Genomic DNA, 15,776 nt, shown 5'->3' with positions numbered 1-15,776 from the left:
GCGAAAATCTCACAGCAGCACTCTCAGCGGAAGCGCTCTTGACAGAAACACGGCACAAGGGTGCTCGGCAGAAATACTCTCTCCAGTCACCTTTAAGCTATGAAGCTTCCAAATCATGCCAAGTAACACATAAAAATACACAGCCTATATAAAGCCTAAATAATGTATGTACAGTGTAGTTTCACTTACTGGAATCGGGAAGACTCCAATAAATTGCAGTTTCATCACAGTTTAACACTTATATGAATAACCACCTGCTGTAATTATTTTCTTCAGTTCTATTAGGAGCTATTCGGCAGTTTCAGTATCAGCCGAAGCACTCTCTCCGGTAAATGTTAAACTGTGAAGCTGCCCTCGCCTCAGAAACTGATCAAACCACCCATGACTACCTTTAAATTCCACTTTCGCAACACTTTCGTCACCATTGTCCAGTGCTTTCCGTTTCAGCTTATGAAAAAAACTGACTGATTTCTCCTTAAGTATAAGAAAACTTAACGGAACACTACGCTTTGTATACCCATCAATCCACTCGAGCAATAGACTTTCCATTTTATCCATTATTGTATGCCAACTAAGACAGACCACTTTGCTACGAGCAGAACCAATAGTAACATCGGCAGCTTTCAAAATTCTTTCTCTCTGTGTATAAATAGTGCGAATGGTGGACGCAGGCAAGTTCAACGCGCGGACAATGCCCTTACTTCGTTCACCACGATCGAAGGACTTAATTGGTTTTATGCTAAGTGTAACACCCTTACGAGCTCTTTTAAGCTTTTTCGATACCTTAGAACTCATCTTGCTAACGGATGCGCAAGATAAATTGAGATAAAGCACATGTTTAAGCAATGGCGGATAGAACGCAGTTCCGGGAGAGGAGCTTGGCTGTTCGGGCACGTGCTGCCTTTTCTTGTAACAGTGAAAACACCTTCTGTTAACGAAAACAGGTAACTAATGTGGGTCTTTCGTAACAGCGAGGTGTCGTAAAGCAAACGTTCGGAAAACGGGGGCCACCTGTATTCTGGTTCTCACGCATGATAAATTGTATTTTCTTTGAGAAGATACAGATCTTTAAGTTTTTATCATATTTCAAAATACCAAAACATAAAGTGAAGTGCATCATTTGCATCAATAACCAACAAAGTCTGAGGATGTGCTAGAAGTAGCCCCTAAGTGTCGCAGTGTTTCCAGTGTCATCATAATGTGCCCACAACTTACTAACTTATTAATCTGCAAGTATTTGGAATGTGGGAGAAAACTAGAGGAAATTCACCCAGTCACGGGGTGAATGTTCAAACTCCAAAGACAGTGGCGGGAATTAAATTTCAGTTGCTGGTGCCGTAAAGCAGCGGTCCCCCAACCACCGGGTCACAGACCAGTACCGGGCCGCAAAGCATGTGTTACTGGGCCGCGAGGAAACAATCTGATTTGGTGATATGAGTCAGCTGCACCTTTCCTCATTCCCTGTCACAACCACTGTTGAGCTTGAACACACACGAGGTCATTACCCGCACATCATCCACGTCAGTGCGGGAAGGAGATCAACTCCTTGAGCTTGCAAATGACGGTAGTCTGAAAAGTATGTTTGACATAACATCTCTGCCGGCATTCTGGATCAAAGTCAAGGCTAAATATCCTGAGACAGCCACGAAAGCACTGAAAACGTTGCTTCCATTTCCAATGTATCTCTGCAATGAATGCAACGAAAACTAAATTGCAGAATAGACTGGACATAAGGAACCTCCTTCGAGTATCGCTGTCTCCCATCACCCCTCGATAGGACTGTGTTGTTGCAGGGAAACAAGCCCAGAGCTCCCACTGATTCAGCGATATTGGTGTGTTGCAATGATTTTATATGTTCATACGAGGAAAATACGTGCTGTGTGTTTAATTTCCAAACGTTACTTAAAATGTTATGATGCTGTTGATTTATAAGTGACTTGTATAACCATATAACAATTACAGCACAGAAACAGGCCACCTCTGTCCTTCTAGTCCGTGCCAAACGCTACTCTCACCTAGTCCCACCGACCTGCACTCAGCCCATAACCCTGCATTCCTTTCCTGTCCATATACCTATCCAATTTTTCTTTAAATGATAATATCGAACCTGCCTGTACCACTTTTACTGGAAGTTCGTTCAACACTTACTTCAAGCTCCCCTGTCCTCCCTTGATAATTGACTTATCACTATATTCATGCGAGGAAAATATGTGCTGTGTTTAATATTAAATTCGTTAGATAAACCCTTTTAGAAACGAAATTGAGTGTATTAGCCACTTATTACTGATACTCCGGTTGTGATTAACACCCCCCCCCCCCGAACAGAATCACTAAAAACGATTTGCAGAAAAAAAAATCGGCAGGTACACACATGCGCAGGTCACGCATGCACACTGGTGTCCATGCAAGGCTTCATAGTCATTGTAGTCTTTCTCTGGGTAAACACAACGCATCTGACTGCTACTCTTGTCCATTGGCACCCCTACCCGCCCCCCCCCGGGTCGGCCGGTCCGCAAGAATATTGTCAATATTAAACCGGTCCGCAGTGCAAAAAAGGTTGGGGACCCCTGCTGTAAAGCATTAAGTAAGTAAAGTACTATGTCCAGATATACCAGTTGAAGAACAAATCTTAAATCAGATAATCTGTACACTAATTTCATATCACAAGACAAAGGAGCAGAAGTAGGCCATTCGGCTCATCGAGTCTGCTCCGCAGCTCCCCCATGAGCTAAACTATTCACCCATCTAGTTCCAATTTCTGACTTTTTCCCCGTATCCCTTGATACCCTGACTAATTAGATACCTGTCAATCTCTTAATAAGCATACTTCATTATATTACAATTTCTGAAATTGCGGATGTGATCACATTTCACTAAAAAAGAAATTGGGTAAGCATTAGTTTAACATATGCAGGTATTAAATTTGAGCCTGACCAATAAGTTGTATCAAAATTGCACTATTTTCATTTTCAGGGGTTTGTAACTATACTTGGAGGATCATATGATTTTTTTTAATAGGACGAGGCATCAAAACAATGAGATTATGCCTGTTGTACTACCAAGAGATTAGAATCTGGGCCTTTTCAGCAACAGCACAAATCTTTTTCAAACTTCTGTTGTTAACTCATAAAATGGTAAATCAATTACTGGTCAAGTTGGCTCTACTTTGGTAGGATGAATAGTGAGATCACTGTCAAGTGCAAATCTACCTGTATGAAGGAAAGCTCCAATCATTAAAGATTTTGCTATATGTTCGCAAGGCCATTTAAAAAAAAAAATTAAACAAGACATGCTGGTTTAATTTTTTGCAAGCATTGAATGTAAAAGTAGTAAAAGTCCTGGAGAAGGACCAAGTAGTGAAGATTTCAATGATATTCATACAAGAAAGAATGAACGGGCTGATTTAATTGTGCCTTATAAAATTATGAAGGATTTTAATAGAGTGGATGCAGGATATTTCCAGTTGTGGAGAAGAAAGTACTTGGAGGCTGAAAATATATGATAGTCCTAAGAAATCTCAAACTTAGTGGTGCCAATATAGAACAACAAAAGGAGTGGATGAAAGAATAGTATAGATGCCTTTTAGAGTAGGTGGGTGAAGTGAATGAACAGAGGTTACTTCAAGAGGTTGAGGGAAGCTGGAGGGAAGAAGGTCATCAACAATTACAGGACATCTTGATTAGCTGGGTAAGCGGGCTAAGGATTGGCAAGGCATAATTGAACCGGGGAGAGTGCTGAGAAGATTTGAAGGTGCTACCATGACTCAAGGGTGAGATTTATAAGGAGAAGTTGTCTGAGGGGTGAACTTGTAGCAATGTATAAAATCATGAAGGGGCACAGGCTTTTTCCCAGGAAAGAGAACTACAGTGCCTTGAGATAGTATTCAGCCCCCCAACTATTTTCACATTTTACTGCCTTGTTTGCTAAATTTAAAATGTATTGAGGTAGGATTTTTTTTAGCTAATTTATAAAACATTGTGCATCATGTCAAATCAAAAGAAAAAGATCCAAAATCAGTCGACAATTAAAAACCAAAATTGTGAGGCTAAAAAAGTATTCATCCCCATTTTAATTACTACACTAACTTTCTTCAGGTGCAATGTACAATATTACCTTACCAAATCTCCCCATTTACTGTTGCAGAAAATTGAAGGATCTCTTGTTTTCAATGAATTCTTTGGAATAAATACCTCTCGCTGTAAGGTCCAACAGTATAATAGGTTTTCAACAGACCAAACTAAAATGAGGAGAAAAGAACATTCAAGATAAGTCGGGGAAATGTTTATATGGAAGCACATATCTGGGGAAGGGTACAAGACTGTTTCAAAGGCACTGAGCATACCTTGGAGGCCAGTGCAGTCTGTCATGAAATCGTGTGAAACCACAACCTTGGTCAGGCCACCTCTCTAAACTTAAGTTGCAGGAGAAGAACAGTACTTGCAAGAGAGACTATTATGTTGCCAGCAGTCACTCTGACTGAGCTGCACAAGTCAATGGCTGCAACTGGAGATGAAGTTCATGGCTCCACAATCTCTAAACTGGGGGAGGAAGTTCGTCTTTCAGCAGGATTCATTTTCCTATGGGCATACTCAGCGAAACTATAGAATTGTCACATAACAGGATCAATGAATGATCAATCAGAGTGCAGAAGACAACAAACTTCTACTTATATTTACATTTGCAATAAATAGAGAACGTGAGATAAAGAGAATGATCTCACTTTACGAATATTGGTTGTGTTCAAGTGAGTGTAGTTATTGCCCTCCTATTCAAGAGCCGTATGTTTGAGGGGAAGTAACTGTTCTTGAATCTGATGGTGTGAGTCTTGGGGTTCTTGTACCTTCTACCTGATGGTAGCAGCAAGAAGAGAGCATGGCCTCGGTGGTGGGGGGAAGGGGAGAAATCTCAAAAAGATAGATGGTGCTTTCCTACAACAATTCATGTAGTTATTCTGAATTTTGGGAGGGATTTACCCATGATTTACTGGGCCGAATGCACTACCTTTTGTGGATCTTCAAAGGCATTGGTGTTTCCATACCAGGCCGTGATGCTGCCAGTCAATACACTGTCCACTACACATCTATAAAAGTTTATCAAAGTTTTAGATGTCATGTCATATGTAAAAGACATTCGGATAAATACATGTTAGGAGGTGTTTGGAGAAATCTGGGACTAGCTTGGTGGGTAATGAAGTCAACATGAACAAATTGGGCTTGTTCCATGCCATGTTACTCTGGCTCAAATTGAGTGGAACACCAGCTTGTTGGCAAGTTGCATTACAAGGAGTTTCAGAAACAGTACCTTCTGTGATCTGTAACCAGTAAAAGCAACAATGACAAGTCTGGTTGGGAGCAGTAAATTAACAAATTGATTACTTTAAAAAGCAGTTCTTTTTCCCCCATCTGAGAGGATTTCATTCATCAGAAGTAAAGATGTTGGGAGGTTTAATGTTTGCTTTAACTTGCTGACAACCTGAGTGCACCAGTTTGGGGTTGTGACTAACTGTTGCTGTTTATCTGTATCTCTGACCATTGTTATCTGTGTGAAGTTGAGCAGTGAATACTAGTGGCTTGCAACTTGTCAAGGTTACTGGATGGAATCATCCCCAGGGCTAGAAATAGCTCATGGATTTGTATGTTGTGCATAATTACAAAGATAGCTGATTTGTTTTCTTGAAATTGGATATTTACAAAGCTATTAGCTTGGGCACCCTTGCCAGTATTGAGCTATTTTTAACTAGATTTTTTTAATTTCATGCAATTTATCAAATTGCTGTGACTAAGCTTAGAGTTTTTTGAGTATCGGTTCAACTATAGAAACCAGTGCAATGCAATGGATAAATTGCATTGTTGACCAGAAAATTTGAAATATTTATAAACTTAAAAGCAAGATCATGTGCAGAATCATGTTAAATATTAATGGCCATCTTTTCTGTATAAAGTATCTTGATTTATACAATCTAATCAAAAAATTGGTTATAGTTTTGGTTACATGCATGCATCAATCTAACCATTATTGGTGATTCATAAATTCTACTTCTATTCATCTTTCATTTCCCTCTATTTAAATTTGGGCCCTTAAATTGCAACATCAGTAACCTCTTACTTAACAGACACATGACACATGGATAACTGTTGTATATTGTGAAATCATTTCCCTTTCAGTTTTTATATAGGGTTCTTAACATTGACTAGTCACATCTTGAAGGTTATAAATTTTGGTAATTATAATTATTACATTCAGCTTTTGAATTGTGTGGTCTGTTCACTAAATAAATCCAGGCTGAATGGGAATTGGGGCTGAACGTGATAAGTGACAAATTGTTAGCTGGAATGTAAGAAAATCATCCTTGTATTTGACCAGGATGTCAAAGAGCACTGCAGCACAGAAACAGGCCCTCTGGCCCAGTTAGTCTGTGCTGAATTGGTCCCATCAACATGCACCCTGACCATAGTTCTTCAAACCTCACCGATATATGTATTTATCCAAACTCCTCCTCAATGTTGCAATCAAACCCGCATCCACCACTTCCTCTGGCAGCTTGTTCAATACTCATGCCACCCATGGAGTGAAGAAGTTCTCCTCCTGCTCCCTTAAATGTTTCACTTGTTACCCTTAACCTATGACTGAGTTCTAGTCTGAACGAACCTTAGGGTAAATGCAGGCAGGCTTTTTACACTATCTATACCCCTCATAACTTTGTATACCTCTGTCAAATCTCCCCTCATTCTCCTACACTCCAGAGAAAACAAGTCCTAATAACTCAGGTCTTCAAGTTCTGGCAACATCCTTGTAAATTTCTCTGCACTTTTTCAAGATTGTTGACACCTTTCCTGTAGGTAGGTGACTGGAACTGCATGCAATACTCCAAATTTGGCCTCATCAACATCTTGTACTACTTCAACATAACATTCCAACTCCTGCACTGAGTACTCTGATTTATGAAAGCCAATGTACCAAAAGTTATCTTTATGACACTACCTACCCGTGATACCACTTTCAAGGAATTATGGCCTGTTTCCCAGATCCCTTTGTTTTACCACATTCTTCAATGCCCGACTATTTGCTGTGCCAGTCCTACCATGGTTTGCCTGCATTAAATACCATTTGCCATTATTTTCCAGCTGGTTCAGATCCCACTGCAAGCTCTCAGTCTTCCTCACTGTCCACTACACATCAGATGTTGGTGACACCAGCAAATTTGCTGATTCAGTTTACCATATTATCATCCAGATAATTGATATAGATGATAGATTGCAACAGACCCTGCAATGATTCCTGCAGAACATCGCTAGTCATAGGCATCCAGTCAGAGATGTAACCATCTACTACCACTCTTTGGCTTCTCCTGCGCAGCTAATGTTGAATCCAATTTACTACCTCATCCTGAATACTAAGCAACTGAGCCTTCTTGACCAGTCTCCCATACGTGACTAACAACAGAAAATGTCCAGGTGCTAGGAATCCAAGCAACACACAAACAATGCTGGAGGAACTCAGCAAGAGGCTATGGAAAAGAGTACAGTCAACATTTCGGGGCCAAGACCCTTCTGGACTGGATATGTCTTTTAACAATGGCAAGGCCTTTAACAATGCTCACTGCTTTTTCTTCATGAACTTTCCTCGCAAAATTTTTAATGGTTAGAAACACAATGTACCATGCACAAGGCCATGTTGATTGTTCCTAATCAGGACCTGTCTATCCAAATACTTATATCCTGTCCCTTGGAATACCTTCAAAAATTTATCCATGAGCCTGTAATTTCCTGACGTTCTTAGAGCCTCTGTTCAATAATGTAACTACATTTGCTATCCTGCACTCCTTGGGCACCTCACTCGTGGTTAAGTACATTCTAAATACCACTGCCAGGGCCTCTGCAATTTCTGCACTAGCATCCCACAAGGTGAGCCTATTATGCACTAGTAGGTATTAGCAAATAGAACATAAAAGGACAAAATCATGGATCATGATTTCAGCTCTGCACATTGTAATGCTTTGGATATTGAATAGTAATTAGTAATTGTATCGGTATTTTTTCAGAATTTATTTGTATCGTTTCAGTGTAACCGGAATGCCCAAGGAAAAATATGATCCGCCTGATCCGCGGAGAATGTATACAATTATGTCTTCAGAAGAAGCTGCAAATGGAAAGAAATCGTATTGGGCAGAGTTGGAGATTAGTGGTAAGTGCTGTGCCTGGAAATGAAGTTGAATTATAATGGTAGCAATTATGTTTTTAAAAATGCATTAAAATTATTAAAACAGTGTATTCTAGTTAATCGGGACACATTGGGACCAGTACATTTTGGCCCAATTAAGTGGTAGTCTCAGTTTGTTAAAGTTTAATGGGAGTAGTTAAAAGGCATAACAAAGGCAAGAGGTCATTTAACTGAGTAACGAATTGTGCTTTTAAATGAAATGCAGAACAAATTAGAACACGAGCAATACTACTGCAGTTTGGCAACAGTCTTCTGTGCCAGTTAGGTGGCATGGTGTCTCAAATAAATGAAGGGAACCTGGGCTATTTTCTCGATTAGATTTGGTTCTTTGAGTTGTCCCAAATAAATAGTTGCCCTGATTAATGCCTAAATAACAGGAATTCACTGCATTTGAGAAAGCTTTGAATGTAGTAGGTATTAAGCTGAGATGAGGATTACAATAAACATAATTTGAAATTCATGAAAGGCTTTATTTGAGATGACTTGAGGATATTTATTCCAGACAATGAAACATTAAAATGTGCTGCTGATTCCAACAAAGTTCAAATAGCATCTATTCTATTTTCGTCCAACATTATCAATTACTTTTCATATCTGATAATTTTGACTTGTATCTTAATATAATTTTTATCATGTTAAATGTCAGGTAATCTGATCTTCCATGCATTCATTTATTGGTCCACTTAAATACCCTTTCAAATATAAGAACAGTAATTGAATTTGAACAACTTTGTCACCACAAAATAATGTCTAATTATAAACAATGGGGTTGCATTTTCAAAGTATTGATTAAAATAGAATTTGACCTTCAGTAACTGTAAAACAATAGTCCTATTTATTGCTGTTTACCCAACTCTGTGCCTGCTGGCCTACTTTGAATACTAGTCCCAGAAGCATAATTTATTTAAAAATTCTTGCATTATGTTTAATTCCTGTCAGGCCTACCTTGTATTATTTTCTTGTATTCTAAAGCTCTGATTTCTGCAATTGAATAATTTGAGTTTGAAATGTGTAACGGCCAGTTGCTGAAGTACCTGTTCTTTAAGTTGCTTATGTTTTGATTATAAATTTCTGCAGTTTGATCTGTCATATTTTGTGTCAAATATGATTTGACTACAGTTCTATGAAACACTTGGACATTTCATGAAATCAAATGTATTATTTAAACTTAAGTTATTCCTCCTTTTGTTTCAATATTGGTAACAGACTAATACGTGTGCCACTTTCTTATTCACAAATTAAAATTTTGCTTTCAAATTCTATATTATTATGTGTATATTTTTCTGCCTTTTGAATTTGTAGATGTATTTAAGTAATGCATACAGTGTTTATGTAGCAGCAGCAAAATTATAATGTTCATGAACTCATGGCCTTTTAGGATTTTTTTTTATTCAGTTACATGAAAAAACTGGAGAGACACTTTAACATTCTTTTATTTATGTTGTGCAGGGAGAGTTAGAAGTTTGAGTTCATCCTTGTGGTCACTAACACACTTGACTGCCTTGCATCTTGGTGACAATTCCCTTTCACGTATTCCTCCTGATATCGCCAAACTGCATAACCTGGTTTACTTGGACCTATCTTGTAACAAAATACGGAGTTTACCATCAGAGCTTGGAAATATCGTATCACTCAGGTAGATGTTCAGTTGATTATCTTTGTTTATCTTTTAATTTAAGATTGCATGTATGTGTTTTGCAATTTAAGGATGCAAGAGGAATAGTTGTAAATAGAAATCATTGGTGTAATGTTATGGTTCTGTTCAATTACAGCCATCCTATTAACATAAAACAATGCTATTGCAAAATCTTGGAAAGGTACTTGAGATGATCTGGTTTGATAATATTCCATTTGAGTCCACCAACAATTTTTAACTTAACTGCTGTATAATGTATTGCGGCAAACTTACGTTAAACCTGCGTGGAGAGATTGGGGAATTCCGTCCTTGCTCTTGTTCAGGAGGAAAGGGCTGAGAGCGGAGGTGTGGGAAATAAATTGGATGTGGTCATCTGTGGTAGAAGGGACATTAATGTTCAGAAAGAAGACAGGTAATAGAGGCTTCTGTGCAGAAAGTCTCACCATTGGAGAGTTTATGAGGTTGTGAGTGGTGGTAAAAATCTTCTGAGGTGTATATATTTCAATGCTAGGAGTATTGCGGGGAAGGCGGATGAGTTGAGGGCGTGGATTGACACGTGGAATTATGATGTTGTAGCAATTAGTGAAACTTGGCTACAGGAGGGGCAGGACTGGCAGCTTAATATTCCAGGGTTCCGATGTTTCAGATGTGATCGAGGCAGAGGAATGAAAGGTGGGAGAGTAGCATTGCTTGTTAGGGAAAATATTACAGCAGTGCTCAGGCAGGACAGATTAGAGGGCTTGTCTACTGAGTCCTTATGGGTGGAGCTGAGAAACAGGAAAGCAATGGCCACATTAGTGGGATTGTATTACAGACCACCCAATAGTCAACGAGACTTGGAAGAGCAAATCTGCAGAGAGATAGCAGGCAACTGCAGGAAACATAAAGTTGTGGTGGTAGGGGATTTTAATTTTCCATACATTGATTGGGACTCCCATACTGTTAGGGGTCTAGATGGTTTAGAGTTTGTAAAATATGTTCAGGAAAGTTTTCTAAATCAATATATAGAGGGACCAACTAGAGGGGATGCAATATTGGATCTCCTGTTAGGTAACGAATTAGGGCAAGTGACAGAAGTCTGTGTAGGGGAGCACTTTGGTCCCAGTGATCATAACACCATTAGTTTCAATTTGATCATGGACAAGGATAGATCTGGTCCTAGGGTTGAGGTTCTGAACTGGAAGAAGGCCAAATTTGAAGAAATGAGAAAGGATCTAAAAAGCGTGGATTGGGACAGGTTGTTCTCTGGCAAAGATGTGATTGGTAGGTGGTAAGCCTTCAAAGGGGAAATTTTGAGAGTGCAGAGTTTGTATGTTCCTGTCAGGATTAAAGGCAAATTGAATAGGAATAAGGAACCTTGGTTCTCAAGGGATATTGCAACTCTGATAAAGAAGAAGAGGGAGTTGTATGAAATGTATAGGAAACAGGGGGTAAATCAGGTGCTTGAGGAGTATAAGAAGTGCAAGAAAATACTGAAGAAAGAAATCAGGAGGGCTAAAAGAAGACATGAGGTTGCCTTGGGAGTCAAGGTGAAAGATAATCCAAAGAGCTTTTGCAAGTATATTAAGAGCAAAAGGATTGTAAGGGATAAAATTGGTCCTGTTGAAGATCAGAGTGGTCGGCTTTGTGCGGAACCAAAGGAAATGGGGGAGATCTTAAATAGGTTTTTTGCGTCTGTATTTACTAAGGAAGCTGGCATGAGATCTATGGAATTGAGGGAATCAAGTAGTGAGACCATGGAAACTGTACAGATTGAAAAGGAGGAGGTGCTTGCTGTCTTGAGGAAAATTAAAGTGGATAAATCCCTGGGACCTGACAGAGTGTTCCCTCGGACCTTGAAGGAGACTAGTGTTGAAATTGCGGGGGCCCTGGCAGAAATATTTAAAATGTCGCTGTCTACGGGTGAAGTGCCTGAGGATTGGAGAGTGGCTCATGTTGTTCCGTTGTTTAAAAAAGGATCGAAAAGTAATCCGGGAAATTATAGGCCCGTGAGTTTAACGTCAGTAGTAGGTAAGTTATTGGAGGGAGTACTAAGAGACAGAATCTACAAGCATTTGGGTAGACAGGGGCATTAGGGAGAGTCAACATGGCTTTGTGCGTGGTAGGTCATGTTTGACCAATCCGTTGGAGTTTTTCGAGGAGGTTACCAGGAAAGTGGATGAAGGGAAGGCAGTGGATATTGTCTACATGGACTTCAGTAAGGCCTTTGACAAGGTCCCGCATGGGAGGTTAGTTAGGAAAATTCAGTCGCTAGGTATACATAGAGAGGTGGTAAATTGGATTAGCCATTGGCTTGATGGAAGAAGCCAGAGAGTGGTGGTAGAGAATTGCTTCTCCGAGTGGATGCCTGTGACTAGTGGTGTGCCACAGGGATCAGTGCTGGGTCCATTGTTATTTGTCATCTATATCAATGATCTGGATGATAATGTGGTAAATTGGATCAGCAAGTTTGCTGATGATACAAAGATTGGAGGTGTAGTAGACAGTGAGGAAGGTTTTCAGAGCCTGCAGTGGGACTTGGACCAGCTGGAAAAATGGGCTGAAAAATGGCAGATGGAGTTTAATACTGACAAGTGTGAGGTATTGCACGTTGGAAGGACAAACCAAGGTAGAACATACAGGGTTAATGGTAAGGCACTGAGGAGTGCAGTGGAACAGAGGGATCTGGGAATACAGATACAAAATCCCCTAAAAGTATCGTCACAGGTAGATAGGGTCGTAAAGAGAGCTTTTGGTACATTGGCCTTTATTAATCGAAGTATTGAGTATAAGAGCTGGAATGTTATGATGAGGTTGTATAAGGCATTGGTGAGGCCGAATCTGGAGTATTGTGTTCAGTTTTGGTCACCAAATTACAGGAAGGATATAAATAAGGTTGAAAGAAGTGCAGAGAAGGTTTACAAGGATGTTGCCGGGACTTGAGAAACTCAGTTACAGAGAAAGGTTGAATAGGTTAGGACTTCATTCCCTGGAGCGTAGATGAATGAGGGGAGATTTGATAGAGGTATATAAAATTATGATGGGTATAGATAGAGTGAATGCAAGCAGGCTTTTTCCACTGAGGCAAGGGGAGAAAAAAACCAGAGGACATGGGTTAAGGGTGAGGGGGGGAAAGTTTAAAGGGAGCATTAGTGGGGGGCTTCTTCACACAGCGAGTGGTGGGAGTATGGAATGAACTGCCAGACGAGGTGGTAAATGCGGGTTCTTTTTTAACATTTAAGAATAAATTGGACAGATACATGGATGGGAGGTGTATGGAGGGATATGGTCCGTGTGCAGGTCAGTCTAGGCAGAAAATGGTTCGGCACAGCCAAGAAGGGCCAAAGGGCCTGTTTCTGTGCTGTAGTTTCTATGGTTCTATGGAGAAAATGCAACAGATGGAAGAAATGGGACAACAGATTGGAGTCCATACAGGATGTAGGATGGGGGACTGTGGGAAGGGTAATTCAGTTTTGGCCAAAGCTATCCCTGTCTTTCCATGGGATACATGGACTTTCAGACATACTGTGGTCTCCTGTCAATTCTTTTACTGGCACATAAGCAACTGCATCATTGTTGCTTCCTGTGCTGGCAGAGCTCAAATTCCATGATTTCTGCCACCCAACCTTATCCTTCTGACTTTTTCTTGTTTTTTGCGTTTGTCTCAGTAGGCATGCAATAAGCATCGTTTACAAACTGAACTCTTCACAGCTATCCTGACCCTATTTTATTCCCATCCTGCCTTAAGAATTTTGTTCCACTTGCCCAACATTAGACTGATCTGTTCGGCATGCTCACAGCACTGCATTTCATAATTTTTAAGTTCGTATATGTTGTCATCCTCTAACTGCCCTCATTTCAAATGTGTTATTTATATTTCTCTTAGTCTCACATATCCCCATAACATTCCAACCTTTGCCCCCTCTGAGTGAGTGAGATTCCCTTTGTCCTTCCCATCTCTCTCCAACTCTCTTTTAACCACTTTCTCTTTTACCCCACTTATTATGGTCGTCATCCTGAAATATTAACTTCATTTTCTTTTTTGCAGATCCTACCTGATTTGCTGTGTGTTTCCAAAGTTTCTGTTAGAAAGTGCACGTTATTTCTCTAGTGATTGGGCTGTAGTATAATGGAATAAGCCATTAGCAAGACAAAAACAATAAAAATTATAAGTTGGAAGGAAGGTGAGCGATAATAACTAAATACAATTTCAGCGGAATTGGAGGATTGTTTATAGGATAGAACTTTCCCTTTTTGCGAAATACTTTGCAAAAGCAAAGTACTTAAGCTTAATATTCTGAGTGACAGGATTACCAACATTTGGAAAGGGAGGGTTAGGGTTTGATTCGGACCTTTCAGCATGGCCTTGTGCGTGGTGTCTCTTGGGAGTTCTTTGAGGAGGTAACCAAAAGGGTAGACGTGGGTAGGGCAGTGGATGTGGTCTATATAGATTTTGGCAAGGCCTTCGACAAGGTCCTTCATGGCAAGCTAGTCAAAGTTTAGATTGCATGGGATTCAGGGCCAGATATCGGATTGGAATTTTGATTAGCTTGGTGGAAGGAAACAGGGTGATGGTTGAGGATTGTTTTTCAGACTGGGAGTCTGCATCTAGTGGGGTGCTACAGGTTGGTGCAGGGACCTTTTACTTGTAACTTACTGACAATCTGTAAGTCATGGTTAGTAAGTTTATATGTGATACCTAAAATAGGTGGTGGTATAGATCGCGAAGCAGGTTATGAAATTACAGGAGGATCTTGATCCCTTGCGTACCTGGGCTGAGGATTGGTAGAAGACTTTTGTTGCAAATAAATGAGTCCTTACATGTTGGGTGATTAAACCAGGTCATCACTCTTGAAAAATTGTGTTTCAGAAAGATTTTGTAAGATTTTACTAGGCCAGAACCAATTGAAAGAGCTTCAGTATGTTGAGTTTCAGTAGTAATTTGCAAAAACAGGTTAGATAAATACTTGAAAGGAAAGGAAATGAATTCACAAGACCTTATGGAAAGAATAGGAAACTAATTTGAATAGATCTTTCATGGAGAAGTACAGCACAGCCCTTTGGCCTAGCTGATGCAAGAGTTAAGAATTAAATGGGCCTCCTGTAACTAATAAGTAATTACTTTGGTCACATTTTGTAAAAGATTGGAATCATGAAGAATGACTTTCCAGACTCTCTGATATACTGAGGAATGCTGATTTTAAACTAGAGGGGCTTGGGATACAGCAGTGTGGGATGCCTGTGGAGTAAATTTTTTAAAAAAATTCATGTGCAGTCTCATGGTTCCTGAAATGTAGTTAGATAAAAGATGAACTACTCTGGCCTTTCCACTGACCTTATTAACAAGGCGTTTTCACTCACAGAACTGCCGCTCACTGGATGCTTTTTGTTTTTCGCACCATTCTCTGAACTCTAGAGATGGTAAGTGAAAATTCCAGGATATCAGCAGTTTTTAAGATACTCAAACCATCTGGCATCAGAAATCATTCCACGATCAGTCACTTGGATTAGATTTCTTCCACATTCTGATGTTTGGTCTGAATGACAACTGAACGTCTTGACCACGTCTGCATGGTTTTTTGCATTGAGTTGCTACCACATGATTGGCTGGTTAGACATTTGTATTAATAAACAAGTGTACCTAATAAAGTGGCCACAGTGTACTTCTGTGTATTTTATTTACATATTGTTTTCACATCCAGAAATCTGTTCTGATCTGTGAGTTACAAATTGCATGCATTTCTGGAAATAGCCTGAAGGATTTCAAACCAAATTCAAATTATACTTGTTTATGTTTTGTATATTTTCTGAATGTGTTTCAAGCACCATTGGTCTGTCCGCCAAAAGATAGTGGGCTTTCTCTGGCCACACTTCAATTCGACTTCCCATTCCCATTCTGATTCCAACCTAGCAGTCCATGGCCGCCTCTGCTGCTGTAATG

At 39.8% G+C, this 15,776-nt stretch overlaps 1 protein-coding gene across 4 annotated transcripts in view; it reads left to right on the top strand.

Annotated features, from left to right (window-relative positions):
• Positions 1-15,776, top strand: part of LOC140200469 (CCR4-NOT transcription complex subunit 6-like) — a 79,065-nt gene that overhangs the window by 18,360 nt on the left and 44,929 nt on the right. For all 4 annotated transcript variants that reach the window (XM_072263824.1, XM_072263825.1, XM_072263826.1 and 1 more), the window contains exons 2-3: positions 8,063-8,184; positions 9,670-9,856. In XM_072263824.1, the coding sequence (XP_072119925.1) occupies positions 8,073-8,184; positions 9,670-9,856 (299 nt within the window). In that variant the 5' untranslated portion in view covers positions 8,063-8,072. The remainder of the gene's footprint in view (positions 1-8,062; positions 8,185-9,669; positions 9,857-15,776) is intronic.

This window comes from Mobula birostris, chromosome 7 (assembly GCF_030028105.1).
Source record: "Mobula birostris isolate sMobBir1 chromosome 7, sMobBir1.hap1, whole genome shotgun sequence".
Taxonomy (NCBI): domain Eukaryota; kingdom Metazoa; phylum Chordata; class Chondrichthyes; order Myliobatiformes; family Myliobatidae; genus Mobula; species Mobula birostris.
Note: the sequence above shows the minus strand (reverse complement) of the source record. Positions and strands in the feature narration are given on the sequence as shown.